Source organism: Phasianus colchicus, chromosome Z (assembly GCF_987193195.1).
Source record: "Phasianus colchicus chromosome Z, bPhaCol1.hap1.1, whole genome shotgun sequence".
Lineage (NCBI taxonomy): Eukaryota > Metazoa > Chordata > Aves > Galliformes > Phasianidae > Phasianus > Phasianus colchicus.
Window position 1 is genome coordinate 72,370,347 of NC_143476.1, and position 23,296 is coordinate 72,393,642.

The 23,296-nt window shown below is 36.0% G+C and overlaps 2 protein-coding genes across 4 annotated transcripts in view; both read right to left on the reverse strand.

The window, feature by feature from the left end:
• Positions 1-23,296, reverse strand: part of IPO11 (importin 11) — a 73,836-nt gene that overhangs the window by 6,944 nt on the left and 43,596 nt on the right. For all 3 annotated transcript variants that reach the window (XM_031608228.2, XM_090130827.1, XM_031608229.2), the window contains exons 27-30: positions 21,614-21,709; positions 20,085-20,198; positions 19,205-19,326; positions 2,311-2,406 (exon numbers count right to left, since the gene is read on the reverse strand). In XM_031608228.2, the coding sequence (XP_031464088.1) occupies positions 2,311-2,406; positions 19,205-19,326; positions 20,085-20,198; positions 21,614-21,709 (428 nt within the window). The remainder of the gene's footprint in view (positions 1-2,310; positions 2,407-19,204; positions 19,327-20,084; positions 20,199-21,613; positions 21,710-23,296) is intronic.
• Positions 2,434-14,366, reverse strand: LRRC70 (leucine rich repeat containing 70). Its single transcript, XM_031608230.2, has 2 exons — positions 10,551-14,366; positions 2,434-10,043 (listed from the first exon to the last, which is right to left on the reverse strand). Exon 2 carries the CDS (start codon positions 10,030-10,032, stop codon positions 8,104-8,106), a length of 1,929 nt encoding a protein of 642 aa, XP_031464090.2. The 5' UTR covers positions 10,033-10,043; positions 10,551-14,366; the 3' UTR covers positions 2,434-8,103.

Here is a 23,296-nt window from a genome sequence, read left to right on the forward strand (position 1 = left end):
AGTTCTCCATTAACATATGCTTAGAACTGTATGAAACACTTTCTAAACAATATAGCAGAATAGTCAAATGGTAACATAGAAGCAAAAGAATTAGATATTAAGAAAAAGAAACACAGCAAATCTCATCTGTTCTCTCCTTCAAATAGTATGGGGTTCTGAACTCAGCATTAAGAACAAACAAAAATATAAAAATGTCAAAATATCCAAAATAATATTGCCTCTGAGGTCTGAAAAAAAGCCATAAACACAAAGAGTATAACTGTAAGAACTAAATAACGAACTAATAAAATTTTTAAAAGTGCATGATTATGACATTGACAAACATGCATTTTTATTTAGTATTGTTGAGACAACATTAAAACAACAGAAAGTTCCCCTTCCAGAAAACCTGAAGTCCACAAAACCTTCTTGCAATTGGCACTGTAATGATAACTAGAACTTCTAGAAACCCCATCTTACTTTAAGTCAGGACACTAAAATCATCTTTGTATCTTGATCAAAATCCCAAGTGTGATCCCAGTGAGATCTTCATCTCTGTGTTTGGAGAGGCTTTTCCACCAGCCTCACTGCACCAATACAACAATTTCATTAAGTTTCTAATGTAAATGTGTTTGGGGTCAGCTTATACTCAAGCCACTGCTATCATTTCATTTGTACAGTTTTCCTTGTGCGTGCTTACCATTATTGCATCTTTCACAGACTGCAGCTCTATATTGTTTCAGTCTTAATTTTCCTGTGCTAAACATGCATGTTCTTTCAATCTTCCGCCTAAAGTAGCTGAGTGTTATGATAATCAGTGGGATACACAATCAAATTTCTTTCTGTGTCTGTTCAAGCTTAAATACACTCTTCAATGTGGAGACACACAATAGCACACATTGCTCCAATTGCATACTTTATTTACTTTCAGATTACTTCAAAAATTTTAACACAAATGCCAAAGCCTTTTGTACATGTACAATGTACACATGGCATCTGCCCACATAAACATGTCCCTACTTCAGTGAGCTTCTATCTGAGCCTCTATCTTGTTAAAAAACAAACAAACAAACAAACAGTGTCCAGAGGTTGGAATGAATAATAAGAAGTTCTACTGGTATTCAAGCTTAATATACAAAATTTACTGTGACAAAGTTTTATTACTTTCCAATTCTGATAGAAAGCAACACGTGCAGAAGGGATTTTACTGCACTGACTCTGATAATAATTAAAGCACAGCATCGAAGCATATTCTCAGGCTTTGCAGTTAAATCTTCTACACTGATAAATAGAGAAAAATGCCTAGCATGGGTCAACCAGCATTCTGCAAGAAATTCATGAGCATAGTTCAGGTTTAGTGTGTATGAACCATTCAGACACTTGCATGCAACCCATTTCTTTCAAGGGGAGGTGAAATTAAAGCATGCATGAGGACTGTATTAGTGTGGACCAGAAATCATCCCCTTAAGCATTTAGTAATTATCCCAAGTATAATCTGTTCTGTCACCAGGGAATTATCTGAAAATTAGAAAATGTTTGATTTTTAGCACAGAGTAAATACTGTTATTAGAATATATTATGTCTGTAGGGATATCCTGCGGAGCATTTACTGTTGTTATTTGTGCCTTACTGTTCTTCATTCTAAAACTACATAATCATAAGAGAAAGAAAAAAAAAAACAAAATCTCTGTCCTAAAACACCCTTCATTTGGTTTGACTTCTCCAGATTTTCTATAATTCCACTTATTATTCCACCAGGGTAGAGCTGGTGGCAGTGCACTCTGAGCGTCCCAGGTCTTGCCATCATAAACAAGCCCTTCTCTCAGTTCAGAAAATTGCCTTTTCAGATATGCTTTGTAGTGGCTAGTATGGTAGGTGGAACACTGATTGGCAAAAACTGTGCCTAAGGAGCAGATTTTCAAGTGACTTCACACCACAAAGAGTTGAGTACATTGGGTACATTCAACATACATGACACATTTAGGGAATGATCTTTGTTAAACTCCAGATGTCACATTCAAAGAAACTCTGGGCTCAAGTGAACCAAAGCAAAGCTAAGAATATTCATATTTTAAGCCACCATTTAACAGACTTTTTGAATGTTATAAGATTATAAATATACAAAATATAAAATTAATTTCCATTTTACATTGCCCCAACCTCCCAGAGTACTCTTTTTAGGAAGAAAAATTTCCAATCTTGCTATAACATCAACAAAAAAAAAACAAGAATAGACTCCTATAAGCACATCTCAACCACCTATGAATATTTGCTGTCAAAACATACTTAAACTCTTAGTATTGTAAAGCCCAAAAATCATTTTTCACTTACTCTTTGTAAGTTCCTGTTTCAGGATCTTCAGTCATAACATCATACAGACCTTCCAACGTAACGTGGATGATACCACAAAATTTATCTTGGATAACACTGGAAAAGAAAGAAAAGTGTCTTAGCTAAAGTAACCGGACAGGGAATTTGTTCAGTATCCGTAAGGCACGTTTACCAAGCAGCGTTTTATTTGCTCACCACTTAGCTGAGCATGCTATCAAGCAGCTAATTCCAACTTTTTTCTTTATTACATAAGAGACCCAAAGTTAGCAAACTCATGAGAGAAGCATTTTATTAGAATGAAGTGCCATGTGTCATTGAAAATTTAGGAAGGTCAGAGTACTTGCTTCTGCTTCTAACACACTTGCATATTTTCTAACATCACTATCTGATGCAAAAAAAACAGCATGTAAAGCTAGTACATTCTGTCTTGCACTCTCTATTCAGCCTTATGAGCGTTTCTTTAACCTCCTGGACAGGTTAGTGACATTCCATAATGAGGTGAAAGGTATTTCCTCCTACAAAAGCAAATTTTCTTAATTAGAAAGGTAGAAGCACATTTCTGCTCTACTTAAGCACAGCTAACTCCTGTCATTTGAATTACCAGACCAAAAAGCTGGTAGGTAGCACCAGGGACTGAAAAAAATAAGGAAATAAAGATGAGCACCTTCCTTTCTCCAACAGAAGCTGAAGGCCAGGTTGAATACTCCAAGCATCCCAAATGACACCAATTTCCTAAATCTTTTAGACACACATCCCTGCCTTGCGAATTCATATGCCTGTAGTGTGAGAAGGCATGAAACCATGACCTCCCAGACTCCCAGATGAAAAAGCAGGTACCAGCAGCTTCTAGTTAAGGGAAAGTTGCTCTTGATTGCCACCACTTCTGATGTATTCCCTGCTATTCTGGGTTTGGCCATCAGTGCACAGACTCCTATTCTGTAAGCTACATAAGGGTTCAGGCACTCTGCAAGTGAACAACATTTTCAGCTTTTGGCAAATAAATGGAAAACTATGATCAGTGATGGTAAATGATAACTCTTTCATGTGTCCCTGCTATTAATTAATGATATCAATTAGCACAATTTCAGAATTTCAGGGTTCATTTTTCCCAGAGACGGTTGCTGCAGACATTCAAAATTTTAAATACATAACATTGCAAAACAGATGCCTTGGCAAAAAAAAAGCCTATCAAGTTTTGAACATTAAGTCTATTAAAATATTTATTTAAACTTTGTTTTTATAAGATTATGATTCAGCTCATGAGCATTTTGTTTTCAAGTGAAAATTTTTCATAAATTTTATTCAGCTATGGTCAATTGCCAGGAATAGAACTATATTTGAATGCTGAAAGCTGAAACTCCAGCACTTTCAGGGATGAAAACTGATGGAATTCTCCTTCAGTCTGGCCTCTTATTGTTGCCACTTACATTTTAGAAAAGACTTTGTCCCTTGCCAAACAGCTTCCCTACCTCATCCAAAGCAGAAAGCAAACAACCTAAAAAAAATGAGCACTGCCTGTTTAGCAGACTGCAGAATAAGCCCTCAGAGTTAAGAATTTCTTCAGTTGAGTTAGATTCCTACAAAGCATACCTACCTTCATTAGAGCTGTTTTTCCTCATACTTCATTTTTTTTCCTTTAATAACATACATCTAGGAAAATCCCCAATACCGTGGTTGGTATTTTCCATTGTAAGAAAGGAAACAGCTGTCCTCACATTCCTTTTGAAGAGGATGTGGGGAATTCAACCAAGAACACTCCATCTCGGAGGAGTACGCTACGCTCTGTAAGTATGCAGCATTTTAATTAATAGCATAGTTCTATCAGCTACCTGGTAGCTGAATTTGTTCCTTTCAAGCCACATGAAGAACGCCTAATTGCCAGAGGAACTGCATAATTTTACTTGGAGGGGAGAGAAGAGAGAAAAATGTTTAACCTAAAGTAGGCACAGCCTTTTCTTCTGCTGGAAGTGCTAATTATGGTCAATCTATACAAGGGGGTTATGTTAATTAACCAAAATATAAAAAAGTAAGCACTGTGCTCATTAACTTCTTTTTTTTTTTTTCTTTTTCCTCTACGCCAGGCTTGCAGACTAATAGGAAAAGCACAAAGGGAGGGAAGCCCTTTTCAGTTAACTTGTGTATCCAGTGATCTGTGATATATTCAGAAGAAACTGAAGAAGGCGGCTAAAAATTCCAAATACAGCTCCTGACAATTAACTGCAAAGCATGCTGAAAAATCAGAGTTTTCTTTACTTGAAAATGCTATTATCTTATAGCATAAAATAGAGATGTTATTTTACTTCTTTTGAAGTGAATAATAGAAATGTAATGGTAATTTTCCTGAGGAAAGCAGTGTCACAGAATACAGATGGCCTTTCAAAATAACCTAACAGCTACCTGCAATTTTCAGTGAAGATAAAACCATCTTTTTTCCCTTCCTCTCCTTTTTCTCCTGAAAGGAGACACAGTTTCTTCCTATCGGACACTCCCTGAAACATTTATCAAGTCCAAAATCATTAAACAATAGAACTATTTTTAGAATGTAAGACATATGTTGGGGGGAAATAAAGGCAGCATATGTTTACTGTGATTTGAAAAAAACAAAACCACAACCAAAAAAAACTTGGGCTAAAGTTCAGCAGCAACACAATGAGATATTAGGTGTCATTTTCATGGAAGAAAGGGAAAGAGCCTTGCAAATCAAGGAAATCTCTTTTTAGAAGTCTAAAATTAGACTGGTTGTTTTAAGAAACATGCTGTTCTTAAGAGTGGCTTCAGAAAAGAAAGGGACACCATATTTTGCTGACCTTTCATTACAAAACCGAACAGTTAATACTGTCCATACAAAAAACCTCAGCTCAGGATGAAGGCAGCATTTAAGCAGTTCCACCTTTCAATTGCATCTAATCAAGGTCAGCAGGATAACAAGTAACAGCAAAAAGTTATAACTGATTTTGTAACTCCCCCAGGGTCCTTTAAGTATGAGGACAAAACCTAGTTCGGTACCTATCAAGAATTATCAAGAGACAGGACTGGAATTAGAGGTTTACAGCTTGTATGAAGTTGCTAGTTAGGATTTAAACCAGTCCAGGATCCAGTTCCAAAGATGCAGTTAAGACCTTATTTTTGTAATCACAAGAGCAATGATAACAAATTGCTAGTAGTATGTAAATAAAGTCGTCTTCCTGTCTCCTATACGTCTTTCTTGGTCTATCAGAAAGGGAGAAAACATTCTTATTGGCAAGCATACCTACTTGCAGACATACCTTTCTCTTCTAGACATTAAAAGGAAGCAGTAGAAAAGCAGAGATTTTCTCTTTTGCCAGGATGAAGCAGCAAAATTAGAAAAAGGGACAAGCTTCATATCTTTACTGGTGTTAATTCAAGACAGATTAATTATTTATTCTTATTTCATTAGCAATGGAAAGAGATTGAAGGGGACAAATTGAGTTTACTTTATACATGCTATGAGCAATGTAAATGTTTATTTTTTTTCTCCTCCAGACGCTGTGCAGTGCTATGGAGCTCCTAAAATGATAACGACACATCTCAGACAGCATTTCCAGGGGAATCCTATGGCTGACCGTAAACTTGATAATGAGCTTCACAAAGAGAATCTAATAAGGGACTGTGACTAAGTGGAAGTCTATAGACACTTTGCTTCATGTAGGCAGGCACTACTGAAACTTCTGAATTCTCTATTCTCCAGTGATTTAAACAGACATATGAAGCACACAAAGACACAATATTCCTGTTTCCTAGTGTGAACATTTAACTTGGCAGTTACTAAGTGCCAAACAAAAACTGCACTTTCCCACAGTTACACCCCTCAATTTCTTTGTACAGCAAAGCTGGAAGTTTTTTACAAGTTGGTTATTGGAGGATGACTCCTCTCCATAAGATGGCTTTGACTGTCCCAGCAACACTTACAGAGATCATGCTGCCAGTATCAATTTCATTTAGACTCTATCACTGGAAATGATAGAACACACATCTGGAAGATGATTCCTACAGAAGCTTGCCAGTGAAAAGGAAACACCTTCAGAGGGAACTGTGGTCTTCTGCTGAGAACAGCTAAGGAGAATGCAGCCTCCCAGGTTTGAGAATTGGGTTTGTTCTGCCTCAGCCTCTACCCACTCCCCATGAAATCTTCTCTCACATGGGCATATCAGCATCACTAGTTAAGAAAACCTAGTTAATTAGTTTTGACTAGAATCACTCAGGTGCTAATAAAGTCCATTACTTCTGAAGACAGCCATATAAAATTGAAAGCTAACAGATAAAGAACTTAAGACTACCAAACTGACTACTGAAGAATTACACACAGTACAGCTGTTACCAAATGAAAACAAAAACAACCTCAAAACACAAAAATGCCCAATGAACTTGCCACAACCAATTATGTAGAAGGGATTAAAAGGGGTTAGATAAGGAGTAAAGCACTGTATCGGAGTTGAAAAATTAAGTATGAATTTGAGAGTAATTAACATTTTCTCCCCTTAAAAAACAAACAAACAAAAAAACCACACTACATTTAATATTTATGGCTATAAAGGTATATATAAAACAAAGTTTCTAGTCACGAAACTCAAAACAGTTTAAGCTTTTGCCCCACTAGCAGAATTAAGTGTTCCATAAGACAGAAATAGTTCACCTATTATACATTAAATTAGAGTAAAATACAGCACTACAACACAATGAAAGTAAATCTCAACAAAACTTAGATTTTGTTATATCCAATAGAAAGACATAGCAAGCAACAACAGAGGCACACAGTATAGACTTCCACATTCACACCTGTAATAGTACAGGCAAGGTCTACATTTGTACTGGCAGCAGAAAATATCTTGTCATCCCTGGAAACACACTGGAAACAGACAAACGGGGTGATAGGGAGTGCAACAACATGGCCATGCACATTAGCTACGCTGGCAGAAGTCTGGCTGGAGCCAGAAACCCTACAGCATCCCCACACATCAATATTGTAAATAAAAATGAAAAAGTTTTAACAAATGCAAACTACATGGTTTGCATAATATCCATCATTTCAAGCACAATCCTAGAATGTAGTCTTCTCTAAGAATACATGTTTTGATCTAACACTTCAAAATATACAAATACTTAAGTATCCTCAATAGATTTCTCCAGTTTATACCCCTCATCTAGCCAAAGACTCCCTCAAACAAAAGATGACATTATCTTTTTACAGACAATAATGAACCACTTCCGTTATCAGAGATATTACAAACGTTACCAATTTTTGAATCCAATATTTAGCTTCCATATTAATTCCTAATAGTTATGACCATAAAATGATACAAATACAGACTATTAAAAATCACATTTTAATACAGCCGTTATACAGACTGAGAACAGGAAACTGTGTACGCAATAAATACATTAAGCATTGCTCTCTTTTCATTCCCCAGCTTTCTTGGCTTCATGATCTAGTTAACTTTAATTTCAAGTTAGCTATGTAATTACTCCAGAAACTTAATATCCATAAGTACTGCAAAATAAATTATATGAACATTCTCTCCACTGAACACATACTTGCGCTACAGGTTCAAAGAACCCTACAACAGGAACATAGATAATCCATATCATTTTAAATGACATTTAATAAAAATCAATGAACTTCAGAACACTGAGAAAGCAAATAAATCCAAATTACACTATTTTTCACAATTCTATTAATCAGCTGTTTTTTTTTTTTTTTTTTAGAAAATCAAATTCTTGACTTCTTGACATTCCAGATTGGAGTAAAATTAACATCAAATCAACGGAGGTAAATTACAATGATGAATGTTCAAACAATATGACCTGTGCCTGACTTTCAGATGCTGTTCGCTTGAGCAGCCTAATTTGGTCCAGTTCTGAATCTCCCACTGAATTCTCAGTTAGAGACTGCACTGTGTCATTTATGTTGTATCTGCCAGGTTGATAAAAACCGTAATATTCTATTCGTTTCTCCCCTGAGTTTTCCAGCACTTTCAGTTTCTGTCTGAAGTGAATGATTTTGTAGGTTAGGAACAAGATCACAGCACAAGCCAGAACGAAAAAGGACAGCAAAACATCAAAGGCCTGATTCAGCTTTTCAACCTGTTGTGTACAAAGTACGGATGTCTGTAATGATACAGGAGCAGCATCTGTTGGAAACAAACTTTTTACTTCTATGGTTCCAGTAACAGGTATAATCTGTGCTGGTATTTGTACTGGTAAAACTGAGAGTATTGTAGGTGCCTGTGAAGGAGTTTCAGCAACAGTGTTTTCTCCGTGAGGTAAAGGGCTAGCAGATGTAACTGCAGTTCCTTCCCAGAGAGTAATGTATTTCGTATCTGCCTTAATAAACTGCTCAAATGGACTGCGCCTGTTTCCCTTATGCCATGCCATCAGCAAAGTGGTAGGGTTGTGATGGGTATCTGCAGATTCTAGATTCCAGGCTCCTTCTGGGCTGGCAGTGAGGCTACTGCAGTTTGCAAACAGAGTCCACTTGATGTAATGCAAAGGTCTGCCACGCATGCTGAGAGGATTCTGACAAAGAATTTTAACAGAAATGGGAGACGATGCCAGCCACTTAAGTAACCCAAGCATTTTGCAGCTACAGTTCCATGGATTATAATTTATGTGTAGATGAGTTAAAGACACTAAGGGTTTAAGCACTTTAGGTTGCAATTCTGTAATATTATTAAAAGCTAAATTGAGGATTTTAAGTGACTGCCCCATTTTTTCAAAGGCATTGTCACCAATACTTGTTATTTTATTTCGGTCTAACTGCAGATACCTTAAACTGTTCAAAGAAGTAAAAGTGCTGGAATTTATATTTTCTAAATCGTTATAACTTAAGATTAACTGATTCAGGTTGCTTAATCCAAAAAATCCATTTACAGCAATATGTTTTAGCTTTACACTTTTTAAAGACAGATATCTAAGCTTGTTAAGTCCTTTAAATGCAAAATGCTGTATTGATCTAATAGGATTGTGAGATAAGGAAAGTCTTTCAAGATTTCTGAGCCTTCCGATGGCATTTGATGGCACAAGTGTTAAGTTGTTACCTTCAAGGAACAAGTATACAAGATTTTCAAGATGACAAAATGCTGCATATGATATCCGTGAAATCTTATTATTGGCTAGGTTAAGTGTTCGAAGATTTCTCATTCCTAAGAAAGTTCCACTTCCAAGGATACTGAGACGATTTCTTTGAAGTGTTAAATATCTAACAGAAAGGAGATCACTAAATAATCCTCGGGAAACAAAAGCTATTTGATTATTCTGAAGGTATAAATAATGAAGACTGGAAAGACCTTCAAAAATTCCTGGATCCAGGCGTTTAATATTATTGTTATTTAGATGCAAGTAGCAAAGTTTAGGAAGATCCACAAAAGCTTTTGGGTGTACATATGAAATACTGGAATTATCCATGTAAAGTGCAGCAAGTTTCTGAAGGCCTGTTAATTCATTTGGAATGACATGTGATATATTATTCCCACTGAAGTATACAAGAATTGTAGTTTTAGGGAAGTTCCGAGGAATGCTTGAAAGACCCAAGTTACGACAGGTAACTTGCCTCCCTGTGCAGAGCTGGCAAACAGCTGGACAGCCAAGAACCTCCTTCTGGAGCAGCAACAAAAGTAAGCCACTAAGGAGATGCAGGAATGCTCCTGTGCAGGGTGAAAAACTTTGTAGTCCACACATATCCCTGTCTTTGGCCTTCTCACTCATTTCTGACTTTGCTAGTAGAGATAAAAAAAGTTTATGAACATTATTCATTTGAAATATAGGATTCTTTAAAAAAAAACAACAACAAAAAAAAACAAGTTTTACTTTCAAGACTGGTATTTTAAATATATCTTGTGAGGCCAAATAAGCAATTTCAAAGTAAAACTTAAGTTTATCGTGAGTTTGAACTATATGGGAAAAAAAATTCAACATAAATGAAAAGTGAAACAAATCACTGCCAAAATAGCAGATGATTCTACAATATGATCATAAGATTCTATGAGACAGCCAAAATAGCTGGAAAAATATTTAATTGGTTATAGAATGAAAGCTGCCAAAATAATGACTTCTAGTGAATTCACAATACCGTTTATTAACTACTTTAAGTAGTTACAAATAACAAGGAACTTTTTCAATAGCTTTCAAGTAGGAATGCCAACAAGTTTCCTTTCATTTACAGCTTGAATTTTACCTTTTACAAAGTTGAATTACATTCAAAGTAAGCAGAAACAACTCCTTACCCCAAATCTGAAGTTCATTATTTCTGTTCTTTCATTGTTTTGCAGTTTGCTAGGCTGTTACCAGCTGACAATACCCATCTGCGAAACGCTTGGAAAAGTGATACTGCTGTGTAACACAGCTCTCACATTTTGCCCCTGGATTTGCAACTGTTCATTCAGGAAACTAAGTAAGAAGCAGTTAAAATGAGGTTGCCATGGATACAGGAAACTGTCAGGCAGGAAGCCATTTTATCTGTGCTTCAGAAGTATTGTTGGAAAGGAAATCTCAACTAGCAGTTTCTAGAAAACCAAGAATTATCTTAATCTTCAACTGCCGCCTTAAAAGAAAAAAAAAACTTTTTTTTAAAATAGGAGAGCTCTAAAAAGGTTTGTCAAGATAGTTAGATATTACAATAAAGCATATCCATAACTCTACTGCTATGTTATCTGTAAATTCCTGTATTTTCCAGACAGAGAATATTTTATTAAATAAACAGCAATTTATATTGTTCCATCTGCCTGAATAACAAAACTGCTCTTCGTGCAAGTGTAGCATTGCAAAACGGAGAACGTTGGTGTTTGGAAGGCAAGGCCTAGAGAACGACTGCCATGGCACCTCAGCCATGCCAGCCAGGCAAACCCCCTCATCCGAGCCAGGAAGCCTCAAAAATCTTGGATGTGAGAATCTTGTGATAAGCCACTGTGTGGAATATTTACATTACATACAATTTAAATATATATTTACGCACATGCATATTATGTAATTATAATATATTTCTAAGCTGCACCTCAGACTTGATCCAGGCACACAGCTAAGTTTCATTTTAGGCCATCGTTTTTAAGCTAACTTGTCTGCGCAGCTCATTGTATTCTATAAAAGCCACAGCCTAGGTCCATGGCTTCAGTTTCCTTCAGTGTCCCTTGTGCAGATGAGAACTTAGTGCACATGTATACTGCAAATAGTCCCTTTTCTTATGGACCAGACATCACATCCTCAGCTTATCTGTCACAGGACTGAGCACTAACAAAGTTAGGGGGAAATAATGAAAACAGATGCAAAATTAGAGATTAAGCCTAAAAACAGCACTGTAACTTTAAAAAAAACCAAAAAACAACCTATTTGTACTGACATGAGACAATTAGTTTGGCAAAATGGTGATGCCAAAGTACATTAATAGCCACAGTCAAACAAAAGACACTACAGAAGTATCAAAGCATAAGTTCACATAAGGGGCAAAGTATCATTCAACTTCTTTGTCTACAATAATCCAAGCCTAAATGCAGGAAGCACACAAGTAAGTGAAGCAGAATAGATGGACAAGACAAACTTTAGGAGCAGAAGTCTTTGAAATTCTGTCAAAAGAAACTTACATTTCTAAAGCTTTTAAAAAATACATTCTAACCATAAACAGCATTTTTTTAAAATGTAAAATACAAAACAATAACAACCAAAATTCTCCTGTGTTTTTCAACTAGAGCTAGTCAAAAGTCTCCACTGAGATGGAGAGTAAAGTTTAAAAAAACAACCATTTAATCATCTTTAATTCTAGCAGTGTTAATTTTCTTTAAAATATCTAATAAAAACCAAAATCAGTAGAACCAGTAAGATTAGTCAGTGGTCCAATTTAGGCATAGCCTGTATCAAACAAAACTCATAATTTGCAGAGCATTTAGTTCTTTACTCTGAGACCATTAAGCCAACAGCAAAACACTGTTCTTTGGAATTAACTATTCATTTTCAAATCTGACTTTTCTTTTAATATGTTCTACAGAGTCAATTATGTAAAATAAAATAGATAGGCATATTATCCTCAGAACATTGAATAATGAAATAGCTATGTACAGCCCCTGTGATGATAAGGAAAATATCCAAAATATGGGAGAGATTCCTATGGGAGAGATTCCTTCAAGCATTACTGCCTAACCAAGGGGGGGAAGGAGAGGGGAGGAAGGAAGTTTTCATTTGCTGCTTCAGTAACTGAAAATTCCTGTTTTCCACTGAGCACTGTTGGACTCTCATATAATAGCAACTGTAACTGTTATGAAGGGGAGACACAGAAGCTGCAACACGAAACTAATCGCTCAGCAGAAACATTTCTGCTTAATACACTCAAAATGCAAAACATTTCTACATGCAAACACGTACCACAAAAAGGATAGAAGCAATGTTTGTAATTTAATTTCCTTTTTATCCTTGGCAGTTTTACTATTAAATAAAAAGGCAGAATCAAAGAGGACTTGCAGCATGCTGAGAAAAAGGGAGAAAACTACAGAATTACTTTTCCCATTGAGGATAAAAAAATACATACGTCTACCTTTCATAAATTTTACTTCCGTTTAAAATCTAGAAAAATGACAGAAAGGGCTTATGAAACTGTAAGTTCACCTGGAAAGTAAATTTCTCACCTTGCAGTAAATGGTTATTTTAGCAATAAAAACATTAGTTATGCCAATCAACAAGAAAAGACAAAGTATCCAAAGAGTAAGCCTGTGAATAAAATAGTAACTTAAAACAGAATAGCCATTAATGAGATGGATGTGATATGACAAAAAAAAAAAATGTATCTGTGGCTCTAGCCTCCACTTTTCACTACAATATTTAGTATGCTGTTCAAACCAGATAAGAATTATAAATACAAATGCAATTAAACATCAAAGATATAAAAAACATGCATTAAATAATTCCCAAACTTCAATCGCTGTAACTAACTTTCTGGAACCTTGTTGATGTGGCTCAACAAGGCCAACTTAGGGTCACAGAATAGCATGGCCTGGGTTAAAAGGACCACAAAGATAATCTAGCTTCAACCCCCCCTGCTGTGTGCAGGGTTGCTAACCACTAGACCAGACTGTCCAGAGCCTGGCCTTGAATGCCTCCAGGGATGGAGCATCCACAACCTCCTTGGGCAACCTGTTCCAGTGCATCACCACCCTCTGGGTGAAAAACTTCCTCCTAATATCTAACCTAAGCCACCCCTGTCTCAGTTTAAAACCATTCCGCCCTGTCCTTGCTGAAGGACAAGGAGAGTCCTAGAGCTGGGGAGGAATAACCACGTGCACATCAGAACAGGTGAAGGGATGATCTGCTGGAAAATTGCTCTGCAGAGAAGAACCTCAGTGTCCTGGTGGACAACAGGTTGGCCACGAGCCAGCAGTGTGCCTTGGTGGCCAACAAGGCCAATGAGATCCTGGCGTGCCATTGGCAGCATGGCCAGCAGGTCGAGAGAAGTGATTACATATGAATGAGCACACATCTCACTTGATAAATAAAAAGAGGAGTGGAAGACAGAGCATTAGCTCCAAAAGTAGGCTGTCTTTCTTCATTGGATGATATAAACAGTTAAGTAACAAATTTTGGCTTTACAAACGAATATATAACAGCTCTGAAGGAGTATATCATAATAGGCATGTTCTTGCCATTTCCTAGCATCCCATACCGACAGCCTCATAAAAGTTTTTCTAACAAAGTAACTTTAATGAATGACAAAGAAAAATTAGCTTCTATAATAATGTAACCTAATGAAGATTTATAATTGCATGCTATAAGTACTTGTACTCACAGAATGTCAATTATAACTGCCAGAAATCATACTGGGTGACATATCAGATTTGATGCACAGCAAGAAAATGCAGACATTCATTTACATGAAGATTAGATATGAGCGGAACAAACCTGAAAATGTCTTTGGCTTTTAACCTTTTCCTCGCAACAGTTTTTCCAGATAAATACATTTGAATCAATAGAAATATGAACACTGGAATAGTATTCAAGCTACTCAAGTGCCAAAAATGACAAAGGAAAAATATAAGAAATTAAAAAACTCAATATATCAAAAGTTGCCTCTATTTTGGAGCTGTACTACTCACTCTACATGTTAAGTACAGTGAGAATGATCATTAAAATTAGTCAACTGTTTTGGAAGGCACTTCTGAGAATTTACAGCACAAAGAAATTAAGAGCAGAATAAGTGTACAGCCAAATTCTCAAAAGAATAATCCTCAGAAACATCACTGGAAGAAGCACATTAAGAAACTACTACCTTCTTACTTAAATCTTTGAGTCACTGCCTTTGAAGTCTTTAGTATTTTGACTTAACCATTTGTTCTTTTTCTTTTCCATTAACCACTACTAACAGTATCATCTGCAACCAACACATCTTATCCCAAACAGTATCACAAAAATTTTTAACAAGAAATTCAGATGTATTAACAGGCTACCACAGCCTAAACTGACAGAATAATCAAAACAATTGGCAATAGAAATTATCAAACTACTTTCCATTTGAAAGCATCCACCAGGAATCAATATTAACAAATAAGGGTTACAAATGTCAATATCCAGATTTGGAAAACTTATGCAGACAACAAGTCCATGTTATATGTCTTCATGTATATCACAATGCATGTTCTATCTTAAAGTATTCACTGACCTCCTGTTATGGTTTACCCTCCACTTATGATGGAAATTTTATAGGACAAGGAAAAAAAAAAAAAAAAGTCTTGAACTTTCATTCATTGCTAACTCCTTTTTAATCCTGAAATAAAAATCACAGCCTTTCACAGGTCAGACTTTGGCCAGACTTCAATAGATATCAGTTGAAGGACACAGACATCAGAAGCCAATAAAAACCTTCAAGGCTTTACAACCTTATGAAACAAGAAAAAAAATCACAATGCCATTCTACTCTGATATGGTCTAAAACTGCTAAGAAGAGCTGACAATAGAATAGTATGTGGCATCACATTTCTTGTGCTTTCCCTTTTCCAATGAAAGCAGAGTGGGTAGAGCTGGGATACCTTAGAAATCCAGCTTGGAATACAAATCCCAGATATGAACAAGGATATTGCTCACTGTAAACAGCATTACAGCTATCAGCACAAACCACAACAACCTCTTTTCAACAGACAGTCTAATACAGTAATGAGAATTCTTTTCTAATCCAGCATTGCTCTGAGAGCAGAGAGAACTTACAAATGCCTAGGATGTAATGAAAAATGCTGCTGTTGGACAAGTAGCAGACACTGAAGAAGCCTTATCCAGCAGATATCTAAGAGACTTGAAAGAAATTTTGCAAGAATTTCTAACAATTGAAACTAGACTGAAACACAGATGTAAAATTATGACCTAGATTTCAACAGCTTTCAGTAAAAAAAAAAAAAAAAATGGTGGTAATCCACTTTTCATGAACAAAAAGCCTGGCTTTAGTGACACCAGCAAAAGAGCAGTGTTTATCTTCCAACACTGTGCAACAAATGCAACCCATGACTACAGCTAGGGAACTCACCAAGCTAACCTGATCACTGTTACCCTGTTTTTCCAATCTGCTGCTTACATTTCCTAATAGAAGCAAAAACATCCCATTTGCTTTCTAATACCTTCCAGAGTCAGTTGGGTTCTACCAAGACATTCAGATAGTAACTGGAAGAATTAAAACAACCTCTGATTTGCAAAATAAATTATAAACTATTTGGAATCACAATGTTCCAAAATGTTGTAAGAAAGCTGCTCTGAAAGTAATACCTCCTACCTTATTACTCTGCCTCACAATGTCAGAGGCAGATACTGGCAGCATGGCAGTAGAGGCTGAACCTTCTCATCAATATCCAGTCACATGTTGCTGCTGCGTGACAGATAGCAACAGAGGGGCACTCTGACAGAATGGCATCTGACATGGAAGTAAGAATGAAGCAAGGATGTGGAACTGAATTCCTCCATGTGGAAAAAAAGTATCACCCACTGACATTCAGCAACACTTGCTGAATATTGATGGAGACTGAACAGTGGATATGAGCACAGGGAAACAGTGGATGGTGTGTTTTGGCACTGGTAACAAAGACATGAAAGATGAGCCATGTCCTGGATGCCAGGCACAGCTGTAATGCAACCAGATGAGGAGTATCTCAATCAGCTCAAAGATGCTAATCATGACCGGGAAACTGTGTATGGTGCTTAGCATCAGTTTCAATGTGATAGAAACAATGGTGGCAATGTTGGGGTATCAAAGTTTGTGGCAGCTGGGTCCCATGAATGCTCATGTAGCAAGAGAAAGAACATCATACGCAACTTTGTCAAGACTTATCTAATACAAGGCTGAGGGTAACAGTTTCCTGTATTGCATCATTAAATGGATATAAAATGAGGTATCACCTCTATGCAAAATGAGTCCACAGAATGGTAACACGTGAATTTCCCATCAAAAAACAAGGCGTAGCCCTCAGTGGGCAAAGTGACATGCACTATCTTTTGGAATAGGAAAGACATTCTGGATTTCTTGGAACCCAGACAAATCAACAACTTTGACTGCAGCATCTCAATGCTGACTAAGTTGAAGGCTCAAATTTCCAGAGTCAGGCCAGAGAAGGCAACACAGTAATAACAGACTCCATACCACTCTGAAGACAACACAGCACATTACCAATCTTGGCTGGACTGTCCTAGCACATCCACTGTTTAGTCCAGAATTGGTGCCCTCTGACTTTCATTTGCTTGGGCAACATTTTCCTAAGAATGACATCATCACAGCAGCTGTGAAACAGTGGATCACCTCTGCTGGTGCAATTTTTACAAACGCAGCATGAAAGCTCTTGTTCATTGCTGCCAAAAGTGCACAGTTAATGGCAGTGACTATGCTGAAAAACAGTGTTTTGTAGCTGACAATTTGTTCTACCAAATAGTGTTACTGTGTTTTTAACATCTGTTGTAGTTAGCACAGAAATAAATACAAAGCATTATTTTTGGAGGGACAGTGCTGATACTACACAAAGGGACCAATATACTTAAAAAGGAATTGATTTTGGCCATACTTGTTTCAACTGAATAACAAAGGAAGCTTTCACTTCACCAAAAATGCAGAAAGTCACAAGTCCGTCCATATATATACATTTGTGAACTTGACCACTAACTAGAAAACTACCTAAATACAATGAACGAATACTATACAGTTTAGAGGTACAATACCAGCCAGCCTTGCTGTCATCTCTAGGACACAAAACCTGTTCCACTTTTGCAGCTGAGAATTCTTGTACTTGCTTGGGATATATGAAGAAACACCTATTCAGGAAGCCAGTTAATAAGGTATTTCTAAAGGAAAAAATAATCATCTTCTCTTGAGAAGGTTGAATATCCTGATTCAATGCTGTAGTTTAATATATTTTTGCTTAAGTAGTGCAAACCAGCTTGCAAAAGGAGTGTAATTTTGCAAAATTTTATTTTAACAGAAGCTTCAGATGTGAGATGCAGCAAGCATATGTAATGTAACTTCTATGAAATGCCCGGAACAGTGACTCACATTGTTCAGTAGAAAGAACAAGCACTTGACAAAATCAATTTCACATACTTTGTCTGAATTTATCTTTGGCTCTGGCAGCCTATTACTTGTCCAGTAAAATTTTTGTAACCTCTACAGAAATATGTAAAAAGCTGCTGCTTTTACTGGAGAATAAGCATTCTTAAGTAATTTGAATACCAGAAAAATAAAACTGCCATTTGCAGAGGTTTTATTATGTTGAAAACTGCCAGAAATAATTGGCTCTTGCAGCAGGAAATTCAGAGCAGCTTAAGGTAGTTCAAAATAACAACGTTATCCAAACAAATTCTTTTTCCTTCCTCCCTATGAAAAGCACTTCATTGAAAGATAGGTATGTATTTCAGCAAATTAAATTTCAGCTTACATCTCATGAAGAATGTTTCAAATATGTGATAACATTTACGTTTACTGAAAAACAAAAGAGCTTTCGGAAAGCAGTTGCTTGGTTCACTTTTGGCTAGATGTCTATGGAGATCTGGGGGAAAAATGAAAGCTTCATGTTCACACTAAAAGCAGTGAAACAAATCTAAGTTATACACAAAAGTTCCTCGATTTTTAGGTACTAACTACATATTCCATAGCTTTACAAATATTAGTACAACTTCAGGATTTGTAAGCAACACCTAAGTTATCATTAGAAAATACTTCATATTTTTCAGGGAATTTGTCAGACTAAACAAACTCACACAATATTCTACTTCTGACTTTTAAAGCAGAGAAGAATTATCCGAAAATAATCACAAACAGAACTCTTATCTAAACAAGAATTACACAGGAATCCCATTAGTGACAATATAAAGTCAGAGCAACACTATTCAGAATTTTCACTGAACAAATTCTATGTGCCTTTATCCACTGATCAAAGAGCAACGGTGTCAGCTACTTGCTATACAGTGCAAAACCTCTATTAGCTTTTCACAGCAGATCTTCCACTCAGCCTCATGAAGTGGAAAAACAGGATGAATACTAAGATCTGCCCTCAACTTCAAGCAGGACTGAATAAATATTGTTTCCTGGAAAGGATACCAAAGGACAAATCAGCCAACTAAAACAACCACGATGATAAGACGATAGAAGTAGCTAGTCAAATATTCACATGAGAATGTGCAATAAGATACAGTGCTGTTTCCTCACTTTTGCTAAATGACACATTCAAAGAAACAGAAGAAATTTTATAGGTATACTGCCATGAGGCTCTATAGAGGGTACGTAGCATGAAAATTCTGTATTTTAAGCTTCTTTAGCCCAAATAAGGACATAATAAAACTACTTACAATTAAATATGAATTTGTGGAATTGTAAAAGGTCTTCCAAACCATCTTAAGCAGCTTCAAAGTAATCTTTTTATAGCATTTCAAATTCTCTCACCTATTCAGTGAAGGTAGAAGTGAAATCAGTGCCAAAGCAGAAAGTTTTCTTCTCTCTGGCTGAGTGATGTTATCCATGCGATCAACCCACATTTCAATCATGTTACCAAGAATTTGGTCCAACTGCAAGAGAAATAGTTATGTATACCTGAGAGAAGCTGCAGCAACAGATGTACTTTGTTTCGCTTCCTATTCTTTTATTAATTATGATAGTGTTCACAGGCCCTGAGCCCCCTTATAATTGTAACCTCAAAGTTAAAATTAATTCCCAGACCAGAACATGGATTCAGAACACTGAAACACTCAGTTCTCATATGAGAATCTCAGAACACATAAATTGACCTTTTTTTTTTTTTTTTTTCAATCTTCACTGGTAGTAATTAAAAAAGAGTCTTTACTTTGAGCGTTTGAAACCTAGGGTAAGAAAATTAGTAAATTTTTCTTCAAAACATAGCAAAACACTTTGGGAAAGGAATTCCAGTGAAAACTGAGCATGCTGAACAAACTGTTCCTAGGAACTATTACAGAAGGATTACAAATCAACCATTATCTCTGGTGCAAAGCCATTCAAGATGGGACAAAAAGAAATTCTCACCCTACAATATCAAGCAAACTAAAAGAGCTTATTGGGTCTACTGTGTGATGCAGCAGAAAGAAAATTTAGAGACTGCATAAAATTTCTTATGAGATGTTTTAAGCAAATTGCAGGAAAGTGTAAAACTTGTTACAGGATGTTCAGGAGAAGGAACAAAGCTGGAGAAAGGGAATGTGCTTGGACCAGGTAAGAACAAACATGGAAAGCACAGGAAAAAGTTCTTTCATGTTTAAAGATGTGACTTTCATATGCAATCCAGCTGAAACACCAAGACAAACATCCTTACCTCCTGGCCCGATTCACATGCCATCTGGTTCAAAAGTAATGAAAAAAAACTTGTATTTTGTAGAAGAACTCTACCCATGACCCCCAGATAAGTAGACATCAGCATTGGGTATCTCTGAAACGAAAATAAACCAGAACAAAGAACATTTAGTTCAATTGAATATTAAAAAAAAATACAGCTTATAGCAAAAAAATTAATGGAAAATAGTCAAAGGCATCCTCTATATAATTTAAATTATAAATTACAATTTGAAATTATCTGAAAACACAGTATTGAGCAATCATTACCAGAAAATTTTCTGACACAATATGAAAACTATAGCAAACCAGTATCTGCTTATTCCAAAATAGCTACCACAACATGCAAGGTGATGTTACTTTCTTAAAAAAACCCCTACGTCTTACAAATGAGCAACATACTATATTGTTAGGAGATTACATTTCAAACTGATTACAGTTTAAAAATACTGTTTACAATTTTAGTTATATTCAGAAATTCAACCCTTTCTTAACTTATCTCTGAAAGAACCACAAAGAATCTGTTAAAAACAACTTTGAAATAGTTGCAATCTAAAATGCATAGAGTAATAAACATTTGGTTATCTTTGTTGTCATTTTTCATTTTACAAGAAACTACAAATAAATCCAGCATTTAATAACGAAGCAGTAACAATTTTGCAGAATTTCCTACTTGAAAAACAAAATGCCAACATTTACCTGAAAATGTTTACACAAAGGATTGTTCAGACAGTCCTTTTTTGTGTGTTTTGCACAGCAAGAAGTAAAATGCTAAGTAGTATTACTTGGTGTGATCTTGGAAACAACTTAGTGAAATACTGATATGAGAACGCCTTCAATTTAAAAGCAAAAAAGTGGAATTTTTGATCAAAAGTTAGTAGCACAGATTTCAGACAGCAGAACTATTTTTTCTTCCTGTCTGCACTGCAAGTTTGAAGCATACTGCATTTTACTGTCTTCTGCACAGCATGCAAATTTGTTGAAAGCAGAGAGAAAGAAGAAAGACAAACAAAATCTGAAAGCTGCTTTCACCTCACAAAGCCTTCTCACATTCTTCCACACGACTAACATATCAGTGATGTTGATTAGAAAAAGAAGGTCAACTCAATTTCCCTCCTACTTTATTTTTCTCTGGGGCACATACACTTAAAAAGCAGTATATCATTTTTTTAAAAAGCACAGCAAAATGCCTTAACATCTACGAAGAATTTGACTAGATATTACCAGTGGAATCATAGCACCTTTTTAGTGTTAATAATGAAGGAAAAGCGAAATAAAACTTGTGGCATTAAAACAAACACTGAATCTGAAAACAGGTGGTGAGTACTCTTCGATTTTTCTACAACTACTTTACTATGTATGAACTTTAAAAATAGCTGTCAAAAATCAATCAGATGGTCTTAAACTAGAGAAAAAGAGAAATTTAATCATGGGAAAATTGAACTGGACAAAGGAAGGTACTTCCCTGTTCAACAGGAAAAGTGAAGAAAAGTTACAAAGAGCAACTCTTACCTCCCCATCTATAATCCCCCTGAATACTGATGGTAGAAGAGGCTGAAACATTTGAGGACCCAAAACAGGATTTACTTTTAGGACATTTTCCACAACCTTAAGAACAAAAGATAAGTTAGACAAAAAGCACACATAAAACCTGTAACTGAAGCTTTAAAAACACACATACTAAAAAACTCTGATAGGAAGTTCACTGTTGAGTACCAACAAAATACAAAACTGCTGAAAGTATATTCTACTTAAGTGTGCTGCAAACATGACCTGCTTTCAAATGTGAAACCAAATCAAGGGTCAACCTAGCCAAGTATGTCCTCCTCAGCTGCCTCCCAACCTGGTAAAGCTAGCAAATCCAGGCCCCAGGAAAAGCAGCTTGATGAAGTACGTTGGAAGGGAGGAGTCTCAGCAGTTTAAGGCTTATTTCCATACTTATGTTCTATTGCTTTTTTTGGAGATCCATTGATTAGGAGCTATCATCTCTTTGCATGTGGTAACCAACAGTAAGAGATCTTAAATATGCACTATTCTAAGTACCTGGCATCCCAGTTTTTATATTCTTAATCCTTTGCTTCTCAGCTCTCTCTTTTCCCATGAGTTGTGAAGTAATTTTCTTCTATGCTTTTTTGGCCTTTCCACAGATGTCTGGGCTCTTTCCATGTATCAAGATGGAGAGCAAAGAGACTGTAGGAACAGTGAGCTGCTACCTATCCTCTTCTATGCAGAATGGAGACCATATATCCATATACAGACATATAAAAGAGTAAGAAGCAGGAAATATAAACGTATTTCCCTACATTGTTCATCTCAGTCCTCACCTCCCTTCTGTTCAGGGAGACTTCATCAGGGACTCCTCTTGCCCAGTCTGTCCTGAATTTATGTATATGTAAAAATGGTGGTTTTTTTTTTTTGTTTTTCTCCCTCTCTAGAACCTTATTCACAGTAGTTTCATTTAATAGTCCCTGTCTCTTGCCTTGAAAGACGTTTTCTCTCAATTCTGACATTTAACATACTGTTACAATAAGGGAGAAATATAGCTTCTCCCCCCACTCATCTCTTAAGGATCCTAAAGTTTTGGCTAAATAATTTTCTCCTTGTACAGAATCTTTTCAAATCTTTGCTAATACTACTTGCTCCTATTTGAGCTTTGCCAAGTTCTACCTGGAAGCTCTTTGAGGTGAAGAGACCAGAGCTTTAAATAGTTTAGGATCTAAGCAAAATCATTAATTTTTCCAGGTGCATAAAAAGACTGTTTTATTCCCTATTCCTCCAAATGTTGTTTGTATGACCAAAGGGGTCAATAACGACTTACAGGATACAGAAGAACTAGATACAACAATTAGGTAATTATCTACCTTTTCATATGAAGATTAGAAATACTCTATCTAAATTTAGGTTACTAAAACACAAGGACAATTTTGAAATGTTTTGAGGGTTGAGTAACTTCTTAATGTTTCATTTTGATCCAAGTAATGGTACTTTTTTTTTTTTTGTGAATTCTGAAACTAGCTAAAAAACAATTAACACAACTTTTATAACTAATCAGTCTGATAAATTTTGCCTGTTTATTTTCTAATTATAAGTAGGAATACCTTTTATGTTTGGTAGTCCTCTCTATTTTACAATTCCAGTATTGAACAACCTAGATTGTTTTTTTTCAACTTCATAAATTCAGTGACATTCACAATC

Bases quoted from the DNA above. Each gene is read 5' to 3' on its own strand.
- LRRC70 (XM_031608230.2), bottom strand. From the start codon at position 10,032: ATGAGTGAGAAGGCCAAAGACAGGGATATGTGTGGACTACAAAGTTTT.